The 12,042-nt window shown below is 43.3% G+C and overlaps 1 protein-coding gene across 2 annotated transcripts in view; it reads right to left on the bottom strand.

Moving 5' to 3' along the window:
• Positions 1 to 12,042, bottom strand: part of LOC111156477 (anaphase promoting complex subunit 5) — a 43,467-nt gene that overhangs the window by 5,383 nt on the left and 26,042 nt on the right. The window contains exons 10-15 of one of the 2 annotated variants that reach the window (XM_022517402.1): positions 11,306 to 11,487; positions 10,095 to 10,230; positions 6,660 to 6,734; positions 3,634 to 3,755; positions 3,081 to 3,188; positions 2,850 to 2,997 (exon numbers count right to left, since the gene is read on the bottom strand). In XM_022517402.1, the coding sequence (XP_022373110.1) occupies positions 2,850 to 2,997; positions 3,081 to 3,188; positions 3,634 to 3,755; positions 6,660 to 6,734; positions 10,095 to 10,230; positions 11,306 to 11,487 (771 nt within the window). The remainder of the gene's footprint in view (positions 1 to 2,849; positions 2,998 to 3,080; positions 3,189 to 3,633; positions 3,756 to 6,659; positions 6,735 to 10,094; positions 10,231 to 11,305; positions 11,488 to 12,042) is intronic. The other variant, XM_022517403.1, reaches the window with a different exon arrangement.

The raw sequence follows: 12,042 nt of genomic DNA, 5'->3' as shown, positions 1-12,042 counted from the left end.
GGGTGGCTCAGTTGGTTAAGCAGCTGCCTTCGGCTCAGGTCATGATCCCAGCGTCCTGGGATCGAGTCCCACATCGGGCTCCTTGCTCATCAGGGAGCCTGCTTCTCCCTCTGCCTCTGCTTGCCATTCTGTCTGCCTGTGCTTGCTCTCTCTCCCTCTCTCTCTCTGACAAATAAATAAATAAAATCTTAAAAAAAAAAAAAGACAAAAAACATTTCACAAAAACCTAACACCATTCAGGAGTAGAAGGGGACTTCCTCAACCTAATTCTGATGCACCAGTGAAAAACCCACAGCTAACACCATGTTTAACAATGAAACACTGAAATCGTCCCCCTAAGATCAGGAGCAAAAACAGGATGTAAACCCTTGCCACTTTTATTCAGCACTGATCTGGAAGTTCCGCACAGGGCAATTAGGCAAGAAAAGAAATGAAAGACATTCAAATTGGAATGAAAGTAACACTCTGTATTTGCAGATGAGCTGATCTTATATATAGAAAACTCTAAGGAATTCTTAAAAACCTGTAATAGGTATTAAACAAGTTCAGCAAAGTTGTAGGATATAAGATCAATATACATTAGCAATAAACAATCCAAACATGAAATTAAATTTTTATAAGTTTTAAAAAATATGTTATTTATTTATTCACGACAAGGAAGGAGCAAAGGGAGAGGAACAAGCAGACTCCGCGCTGAGCACAGAGCCCAACACAGGGCCCAGTTCCCAGACCCCAAAATCATTACCTGAGCCGAAACCAAGAGTCAAACACTTAACCAACTGAGACACCCAGGCCCTATGAAATTAGTTTTCTAAATTCCATTTACGATAGCATCAAAAAGAATAAAATACTTAGGAGTAAGTTTAATTAAGAAATTCTAAGAATTGTGCACTGAAAATTAGAGGACACTGTTAAAGAAATTATAGAAGATCTAAATAAAAGATATCCTGTTGGACTTAATATGGACTGCAAGACTTAATATTGTGAAGATGGCAACACTCTCCAAATGCATCTACAGATTTAACACAATCTTTATCAAAATTCCAAATGCCGTTTTTGCTGAAATGGACAAACTATTCTAAAATTCATAGGGAATTGCAAAGGAACAACAATAGCTAAAATAATTTTGAAAAAGAACAAAGTTGGAGGTCTCTTACTTCTTGATTTGATTGATTGATTAACTTTAGAGAGAGAGAGAGAAAGCATGAGAGGGAAGTGGGGAGGGAGGGAAAGTCTCAATGCAGGGCTCCATCTCACAACGCTAAGATCACCCCCTGAACAGAAACCAACTGCACCATCCACAAACCCCTCTTACTTCCTGATTTTAAATTTAATACAAAGTTCAGTAATCAAAACAGTACAGGCATAAAGACAGAATATAGAACAATGGAATAGAATTGCGAATGCAGAAATAAACTCAATGTCCATGATCAATATTTTTGACAAGGTACCAAGACCATTCAATGGGAAAAGAACAGCCTTTTCAACAAGTGGTGCTAGGACACGGGGATATCAGTAAGTGAAAGAATAAAGCTGGACTCCACCTCATACCAGATATAAAAATTAACTCAAAATGGATCAAAGACCTAAATGTAAGACCTAAGACTATTAAGATCCTTAGAAGGAAATATAGGTATAAATCTTCATGAACTTGGATTAAGCAACAGTTTCTTAAGTAGAATACCAAAAGCATAAGCTACAAAAGAAAAAAAGGATGAAATGGATTTCATAGAAATTAAAAACTTTAGGGGCGCCTGGGTGGCTCAGTGGGTTAAGGCCTCTGCCTTCGGCTCAGGTCATGATCCCAGGGTCCTGGGATTGAGCCCTGCATCGGGCTCCCGGCTCAGCACGGAGCCTGCTTCTCTCTATCCCACTCCCCCTGCTTGTCCTCAATCTCTGTCAAATAAATAAATAAATAAAATCTTTAAAAAAAGAAAAAAGAAAAAAAATCACTAGAGAAGCTGGAAAGGAAAACATTAGATTTCTGTGCTCCTTCCATACAGATACTGACTGCATGCGTCTGCGGCAAGGCCAAATATGTAGATATTTTTTTAAATCTTCCCAATTGATTTTAATGCATAGTTTGGGGAATCTCTGCTTTAGTAAATGCCTCTAGTGCCAGTGAGTTCAAAATGCATTCACTCACTAAATATTTATTAAAAACCTGGGCGCCTGGGTGGCTCAGTGGGTTAAGCCTCTGCCTTCGGCTCAGGTCATGGTCTCAGGATCCTGGGATCGAGCCCCGCATCGGGCTCTCTGCTCAGCGCGGAGCCTGCTTCCTCCTCTCTCTCTCTGCCTGCCTCTCTGCCTACTTGTGATCTCTGTCTGTCAAATAAATAAAATCTTAAAACAAAAACAAAAACAAAAAACCCTACTATGTGTATGTTTTACTATGTACCAGAAGACACAGCAGGGAGAAAACAAAGGCCCTTTTCTCACAGCCTTTACATTCCTCAGGGGGAGATAAAAAATAAACATAAAATACAATTTAATTTCCAAAAGCTTTCAATGAACACACAACTTCCTCATTTCTTTATCCCCTTATTAACCAAGCATAGCTCTGGGCCAGCTAAATCATTAATATGATACAAGTGTCCTCAAAGAAGAGGTGCACCCCCTTTCTTAAATACACAGCTTGGCACGGCTAGTGCCGCTGGGAGGGGTCAGCTTGCCATGGAGTTCGCAGCTGCAGACTCCCGTGGAGGGCTTGACAATGAGACTACATTCCCAGACTTCAATATTAAGAAGAAGTCAAAGCTCATTATTATCCTTTCCAAAACGAAAAAGTAGTAACAGACTCACCAGTTCTTGAGCACAAATATGTGCTGTAAAAACAGAGATCAGCTTACCTGAGCAAAAGCCAAGTTCAGCACCGTTTCTGAGGCCAAGTACTGTAACCGGTACTCCTTGGAGAGGGCCAGAGCCTGCAGGAGCACGGGCAGCGCGATGGTGGGGGAGGAAGATCGCCAGTACAGCTCTGCCACAGACAGCAGGACGCTGCCCGCAAAGAGAAAGACAAGGGATGAGAACAGCCGACACAAAGGACCACCTACAGCAGGGGCTCGAGGGACCTCCCTTACCTGATCACCATTTCTGTGTTCCTGATTTTCTGACAATGAATCAACAATTTTTGTAAAAGCTTGTGCGCCTCTGACATTTGGTTCTGAGCTTGTAGTACAATTGCTTTCCTGACACAGAAACAAAATAAACACAAATGGTGACGCTGATGTTTTGCAAGTCGAGCCCCCTTCAGGGTTGGAGTCTCTATTTCCTCAATTAGACTGTGAACCTCCCAGGGGGAAGAACTGTGCCTGATACAATTTTTGTGAAAAGAGGAAAAAAAGTGTGTGTGTATAAGCACATGTGTATACACCTACCCCCCCACACACACATGCAAGAACACAAAAGTCTGACATTATCGGTATCAGCATGTTAGTGATTATCTTGGGGTGATACTTATTTTGTCCATTTTACTCATCTGTATTTTCTAATTTCCCAGAACAAATTGGTAATAAATACGTAAGAAGTCTTTTCCTAAGCTAAAGTTAATAAATTAATTTTAATTAAACAAATAAGAATAAAGGCATTTGAGAATTACTTCATCCTGGGGTTGGAGTTTTCAAAGTCTCTTACCTGTATACACCCTCTATGCTATTAAGAGCTGTGATTCCTGTAACAAGTGAATCAGCCAAATGGTATTTGCCATCATTCATTGCTCTGTCAAATTGTATTTTTTGATCACACAACATCCATAACTAACAAGAAAAAAAAAATGAAGAACAAAATGGCAAGTGTTCACCTCATTATTCAACAAAAATATAAAAATATTGCAGCTTGCTTATTAGCAAATATCCTTACAATTCATACACTTTTTTTGAGACTTAAAAAAATTTTTGTAAATATTTCAAGGATGTGAAAAAGCACGAATAATAAAAAACAGGTCTGCCAATCACTAACTTCGTCAAATCACAACAATTTTGCTTTATTTGCCTTAGACAGTATCATGCACTACTGAAGTTCTTTGCAAATTCCATTCCCCTCTTTCTTTATCCAAAGTAACTGATTTAATGTTTATAACTCCCATTCATGTTTTTATACTTTTACAGCATATATTCTTACCCTTAATATACAGTATGATCCTGTATGATTTTTTTCCAATTAAAAATTAGAAGGATTTGGGGCACCTGGGTGGCTCAGTGGGTTAAAGCCTCTGTCTTCAGCTCAGGTCATGATCCCAGGGTCCTGAGATTGAGCCCCAACTGGGCTCTCTGCTCCACGGGGAGCCTGCTTCCTCCTCTCTCTGCCTGCCTCTCTGCCTACTTGTGATCTTTGTCTGTCAAATAAATAAATAAGATCTTAAAAAAAAAAAATTAGAAGGATTTGTGATTTCCAAGCTTTTGAGAAAGAGAAGTCAATGCAACGCAACAGAATGTTAATGGATTTACAACAAGGGGCGCCTGGATGGCTCAGATGGTTAAGCAACTGCCTTTGGCTCAAGTCATCATCCCGGGATTCTGGGATCCAGTCCCACATTGGGCTCCCCCTGCTCTGTGGGGAGCCTGCTTCTCCCTCTCCCTCTGCCTGCTGCTCCCTTTGCTTGTGCTTTCTTTCTCTCTGTCAAATAAATAAATAAAATCTTCAAAAATTAATTAGTTAATTAACTTACAACAAGCCAAAGTAATTTTGTTACATAAATGAACCATTTATTATAGGCTAGCAGTGTTTTAAATGGTAGAGCTTCTACCCAGTTTCACTTTTTTTTTTTTTTAAAGATTTTATTTATTTATTTGACAGACAGAGATCACAACTAGGCAGAGAAGCAGGCAGAGAGAGAGGAGGAAGCAGGCTCCCCGCTGAGCAGAGAGCCCGATGCCAGGACCCTGGGATCATGACCTGAGCTGAAGGCAGAGGCTTTAACCCGCTGAGCCACCCAGGCGCCCCCCAGTTTCACTTTCAATTCCTTCAGAAGTGGTGCTGTAGGTCCGGGCCACCCCCCCACCCCGCCGCAGGCTGTGGTTTTCATGTAGGAACCTCAGTGTCAGATCCCCACAGCTCAGTCTTTTCATCTTGATTTTGCCACCGAAGGAGCAAGTGTACTTGGGGTGCTGGCTTATTTCCGTCCTGTTTACCATTTTCCTGAAGGAGGCACCCTAACAGGTCTGGTATTTACGGGTGGTTCCAGCCTTCTTGGTGCATTTAGCCCTGTCACCACAAATAGGTCTAAGCCCAGACAGCAACCTTGTACATTTTAAGTTTTGTATTAAGTAAATACTGTCCTATCGTATGTATCCTTTGACAACTTTTTGCTTTTAAGCTCAACATTTTTCTGGGACTCACACGGGTTCATACAAGTAGCTCTAGCTTACCCTTTGCACTGATGAACAGTTTCCAATTACATGAATAAGCGACAACTTCTATTCTCTGTTGTTGAGTATTTAGGTAGGAGCAACTTTTCACTCTTCTGAACAAGGCTGCAACCAACATTCTCATACATCTCCCCTGGGGAGAGAGTTGATCTCAGGTCTACAGTAAGCAGTGGGAACGTGGTTGTAGGACATACGTCCCTTCATTGTAATGTCGTGCCCATTCGTTCTCCCCTCCCAGATGCATGTGGCTCCTTGTCCTCACCAACACTTGGCGCTGTCAGGTGTTTTACCTTTGGCCATTCTGATGGGTATGCAATATCTCATTATTGTTTTCACTTGTATTTCCCTGATTGCCAGTCGGGAAGAGCATCTTGTTATATATCTATCGGCCATATGTTTTTCTGTGAACTGTGAATTAATTTGTCATTAAAAAAAAAAAAAAAAAAAAAAAAAACCAGCTAGGACTATAACCAAAACTGTTCCATCGCATTAGCACTGCCACAGAACCACACTTCTTTCTCCCACATCACCCGCTTTCCCCTATCTTCTATTTTGTTTGTGTGCCACCTTTGCAGCTGGGTACTCTGAGTTCAGATCACAGCCTGCTGAAAGCAGCAACGAGACCCCAGCACATTTCACGCGCAGATGGGTACCCACAGCCTATCCAACAGCCCCTGGGAGTGGCAGCCTCAGGGACCAGCAGTAGGAGATTCCCAGGCCATGGTCTCTTATGGTTTCAAATTCTCGAATCCATAGCTGACTAAACTTGGTAACAGAAAGAAGAAAGGACCGGTTTAACAGCTTTCTCAGCCCCATTAGAGACAGGTATCAGTGCACTAAGGAACAGGGGGCCTGGGAGTGCTTTAAAAAATTAAATCCCTCCTGGGGACAACATTTTTCCAAAAGGTCATTTAATTCTGGGGGGAAAAGATTAGAGTTGCCAAGTAAGGGACACACCACCAAACTGAGACCTAATTCTTCATCTGTCCGTGGATATGAGCAATCCATACAGTCAGAGATATAAGGAATACTAGCTAAAACCATAAAGACAGGAAAAAAAAAGTTCCCTAAATAAATCTTTAAACCTTTTATCAGAGTTTATTTCTCTGCCCTCTTGAACAGAGCTTAGAGAGTCTGGTATGCGCCTATGTTCACCTCAGTGCACAGAGGTCACAAGAGAGGAACCAAGACACAAGAAACTGAGGGAGACCCTAAAATATTCTGCTTTGACAACAATACAGTAAAAACGGTCTCTTCGGAAATAAATCCAATGCCATGCAAAAGGCAGATTACCTGGGCATGCTGACTATTAGGCGGGAATCGTTCCTTCAAGTGCTTTAACACTTCCGAAGCTGCAGCGAAACAGCCCTAAGCAGAAACACACGAGTTGGTGAGCACACCTGTGTAGAAACTGCACCTCCTACACCACTCACAGGCTGTCACTGTGATTCACCTGTTCGTGGTGCTGCACCCGGGAAGGTGCGAACCACAGACTCCCATACATGGAGGGGTCATTTTTTTTAGGTTCTAGCATATTTTATTTGTTCATTAAAATTGTTTTTGAATTACACATGTAATGCATGTTCACTCTAGGAAAAAAACTTCAAAATAAATATAAACAATAAGAAAAATAACCTCCTAGTGTGGTTAGTTTGGTTGTTTCTAATTTCATCCATTTTAAGAATGCTCCATTGAACATCTTGGTGCATATAGCTTCACACTGTCCACCTCATTTCCTCAGGATAAGACCTCTGAAGTAAAACTGGCTGGTCAAATGCTGGCATTCCAAAGCCCTCTGATATAAATTACCAAATTACTCTCCAGAAACGTGCTAAGAACTTTCACACCAGCTCTCTATGCCTTTGTCCCACCACAAACTTAAGGATTGCCTATGTGACAGGTGAAACTAGTATTTCACTGTATTAATTTGAATTTCTTTAATGACTAGATTGAAAATTTTTTCATGTATTTGGGTCATTTGTGTTTTTTATGTGAATACATGTTCATGCCTTTTTTTATACCCTTATGTCATTGGAATGTTTCTTGACTCCAAAAGCTTTTCAATTTGTCCCAGTCCTTTGATTACAAGGTGAAATGTCTTCCATCTATATAGAAGTTCAATTAGATTGCAAGTGAACTTTTATTTGAAGTGGAAATTACAATGAATTGTAATAAAAGGTCAATAATCTTTTTATTCTTATGATTTTTAAATGACCAATCTTGCCAATTATTCTCATGACTGCCATAGTGAGTTGGGCATGTGGATGGAGATGGGTCGTCAAACCTTTTAGGCCAAGTAGAGAGATACACACTGCATCCCCCCATTCCTACTGTGACCTGCGCCTCCTGAGGCTGGGAGAGGAATGATACCAGATGGTCTAGAATTACACAAGAAGAACAAGGGGGCTGGCTGTCTTAGGGCTCCCTCTGGGTTTCAGGAGGGAGGTCAGAAACAGCAATTCAGAACTTATAACTTCTTTGTAGGTTCGCTCATGCCCCAGTCACTGCCACATCAAAGTGCAGCACCCAGTTTATTTGGAGATCAGTTTCAGAACACAAATCAAAGCACTCACAAAGGAAATAAAGGAGCAAATGGAGATACATGATAAAGATGCCTTCTCCACCACGGGTCAAGCTTAATTTTCCAGGGGTCTATCTAACCTGAACAATTAAAAATGTGACAATCATCAGCCATGTGGTATAGCTAATCGTTGATGTTCTAGCCCTAGAAAGGTCTTATGAAGGCAAGTTGAGGAAAGGGGGGAAGGGACTAAATTGAAACAGAGAGGCCACTGCCTATCTCCTAGCAGTGCAATTCTTTTTTTTTTTTTTTTTAAGATTTTATTTATTTATTTGACAGACAGAGGTCACAAGTAGGCAGAGCGGTAGGCAGAGAGAGAGGGGGAAGCAGGCTCCCCACAGAGCAGAGAGCCCGATGCGGGGCTCAATCCCAGAACCCCGAGATCATGACCCGAGCTGAAGGCAGAGGCCCAACCCACTGAGCCACCCAGGCGCCCCAGCAGTACAATTCTTAAGGGTTCCCAACATATCCTGGCCACTGGAGCCAGGCAATGATGGGGTCAGCAGCTTCTTCACATAAGCCAGGGATATAAGGAGATGAAGACGGAAATACTAATCCAAATCCAAATAGCAGGAAAAATCCCCCAGGAAACATCATAGAACTCTAATAACTGGCCTCAGAGAAAGTTTCAAGGCTTGAGCATTGAGTCATGACCAAGATTTCTATAAAGCAGTTTTTCAGTCCAGCAGGAAAAAAAAATATCATTTCTACCCTACATAACTCAGAGCTTGAAAGGAAGTTATCCAGTTTAAGGCTGGGGTCAGTGGGGAGAATTTGACTTTAAAAAGCCATATGGGGAAATTTAAATTGGGTGAATTGTATCGCATGTGAATTTTATCTCAATGAAGTTGTTGGGGAGAGAGAAGTCACACAAGGCTCACAACAAATACCTAACTGAACGTTTACTGACTCATCCATTACCAAATGCTCCACTTAAGCACGGTAACAGGAAAGCAGAAGAGGAGATGTCAGAGGTTCCATTAAGAGGGGGAAAAAACCCAAGAAAGTGATGAACGTGCAGATTCCTCAGGGAAAGCAAACAGCAAGTGCAGCTGGCTGCTGCTCTGACGTCAGGAAGCGTGGGCAATGCCTCCCAGGTGCAGGAAGAGGGCAGCTGATGAAGGTGCATGTGGGACCCAGCCAGACCCCATCCATCCCCTTTGTCTCCACAGATGCCTAAAGGATTGTCAAATGCTAAAATACATTTAGTGGAAGGAAGTCTTTAGAGACTTCTAGAAGGGGTCGACACCATCCAACAACCTTTAGGCCGCAGATTAGGGAATACTGACTGCCGATGCCTGGGTGACTCGTTCTGTGGAATGTCTGCCTTTGGCTCGGGTCATGGTCTCAGGGTCCTGGGATTGAGTCCCACATCGAGCTCCCTGCTCATCAGAGATCCTGCTTCTCCCTCTCCCTCTGCCTGCCTCTCCCCCTGCTTCTGCTCTCTCTCTCAAGTTCTGGCAAATAAATAAATAAAATCTTAAAAAAAAAACCATACAACCTAACAATAATCTAACAGTAAGGGAGAGTGGAGAGAAGTGGAGAAAAGATATATGATCAGGAAATGCACTTAGAGCCAAGGCAGTGTTTAGTGAGACAGAGGGTAAGCTTGGGTAAGAGGCTTCCCTGACTTCTCTTCCATGAAAGAAGACATTTTAGAGCATTAGAGCAAAGGAGAGAGAAAGCCTAGAGCAGCATGAGAGACTCTTTAATCAATCCCCTACAAAGAGAATCATGTAAAATGACTTGGGCTATAAGTCAAGGTTACATTCAATTCCCACTGTCCCTTTTTGTAGTCAATCAAACTTGTGCTGTAGACTTAACATTAACTGGTGTGGCCTTCCCGTCTCCTATAAACATACCTAGCTCCATTACCTGAAATTTCAAAGACTCTTTTATATTCCATTTGCTACATGGAAATAGCTGATATCTTATTTCCTTTGTCAATGCAAAGAGATGCAAAGTTCAACAACTGTGTAGACTCCACACCCCATCCATTTCCACCGATGGAATCTCACCCTTTCAGCGCCCCCTGCATCCAACCAGGCCTGACCCAGACACATCCAGTGCTTTTCTCAAGGAGCAGAGGGGAGAGGTGGGGGAGCCTCCATCGCTCCCGGAGCGTGCAGGCCCAGCTACCTGCCTACCTGCTCTGCGTGCAACTCTGCAAGATGGCAGAGGGCGACAGCAAATGACTCTGTGTTGTTCTGCTGCACACCCGCATTCACAGACTCCAGGCTGTTCATGCTCAGCAACATCTGGGCCTGCTGCAGGGCCATGGTGCTGGGTGGGGAGACAGAGAGGAACTCCCTTCAGTCAAGAGACCCAGGCTGCCCCCCAGCCACACCCCACAACTCTGTTGAGTGGAAATGGAAGGGCAGGAAGTCCGTCTGCAGGATCTGGCTTAGAGGGAGTGGTGGCCTCCCACTGCTGGCTCACCCACCCTCAGCACCAGGAAAGCAGAAACGCACCCTGCATGTGTAGCCCCAAAGGAAACATGGGGTGGTTATGGCACAACTGGGAGTTCCAAGCTCCAGACCCCCTGACTGCCTCTAATTCCCCTGTGGTCACAAGTGTGTTAATCGGTTTTCACGGATAAATTCAGACCTGATGCCATCCTGGCACCAGCTGCTCTGGCAATGTACGCAGCGGCCAGTGTCTGCAGCTGTCTCAGAGCGCATCCTGCCAAAAAATGATCTCGAGTATACACAAACAAGACTGGTCAAGTAGGCACTTCCTTTCATTATTGAGTTCCTAGAAATAGACTGTCTAGGTAAAAGGTGGGGTAGGGACAGACTCCAGGATTAAAAACCTGGTTCAGAAAGGTACTTCCAAGCTAAAGGAGGCCAAATGGAAAATTAAACTTGAGGCCGGAGATGCTCCAGAAAACACACCTCGGCTAACATGGAAGCGAAACCCGAGTGACTGTGGCCCTGCCTGCCGGGGACAGGAAGAGAGAGTCCGGTCTCAGATCACAGGGGCAGAGCGCTTGGAGTCACAGGACCTGAGTGAGTCTTGGCTCTGTCACTTGCTACTGACGTCTGTGATCTGGGGCAGATCAGATGTGTGAACCTTGGTTTTCACATCCTGGAATGGAGCCCACCCACCAGTTACCTCACGGGGCAGTTGGGAGGCACAAATAAGAATGAGCACAGGAAAGAACTTTACAAAGTCTGTGCAAAGTACAAAAATGTTTTAAAACTATAAGCATTTTCTTTAATTCCCTGCACGAACAACTTTCATCAAAGGGGAAAATGATTTGTCCGTTTGGCCTTTCAGAGAATCAGTTTGCTAGCTTCTGCTCACCTCTGGAAGGATTCCTGCCCCTATGGCCTTGAAAGTTGGCTTGAAGACCCACCTGCGGCCATAGAGTCTCCAGATGGCTGTTTTCTGTGCAATGCTGATATCGATGAGCTCTGACAGGCTGTGTTTCCAGTGTAGGAGGTCAGAGTCCTTTAGGGCATCCATCAGTTTGTTTGCTGTCTTCCCAGCAAAAGCCCTCTGCTGAACTAGGGACTGTATTCCCAGGGAGGCAAGGTACTAAGGGGACAGACATACCCCATGACTCCTCAAGGTACAAATTACATGACACAATTGTTCACTTTTCTGAAATCTGGCATATTTCACATTTCAGCACATACAAACCGACAGCATTATTTAAAAAGAAATTACCTATATCCTGACTCTAACCCATATGAGATGTATTCCTGAAAACCTGGGGCTGGAATAGAGGCAGGCAGTATGCTGAGAAGAGCCAGGGCTTTGACATAAAATGGGCCTGGACTTAAACACACTCTCTGCCACTTATATTGTGAGTCAAGGCTGGTTAGCTTCCTAACCAAGCCTCAGCTTCTTCATCTGTAAAATGGGCAGAAACTCTATCATTAAAGAATTATTGTAAGAATTAAAATAAAACAGTATTTGGGGCGCCTCTGTGGCTCCGTGTGTTAAGCATCTGTCTTCAGCTCAGGTCATGATCGAGTTCTGGGATGGAGCCCCATGTGGGGCTCTGCTCGGTGAGGAGCCTGCTTCTCCCTCTCCCTCTGCCCCTCCCCCAGCTCATCCAAGTGAGTCCTCTCAAATAAATAAATAAAG

Source organism: Enhydra lutris, unplaced genomic scaffold (genome assembly GCF_002288905.1).
Source record: "Enhydra lutris kenyoni isolate GAN:26980312 unplaced genomic scaffold, ASM228890v2 scaffoldscaffold46, whole genome shotgun sequence".
Taxonomy (NCBI): Eukaryota; Metazoa; Chordata; class Mammalia; order Carnivora; family Mustelidae; genus Enhydra; species Enhydra lutris.
Note: the sequence above shows the minus strand (reverse complement) of the source record. Positions and strands in the feature narration are given on the sequence as shown.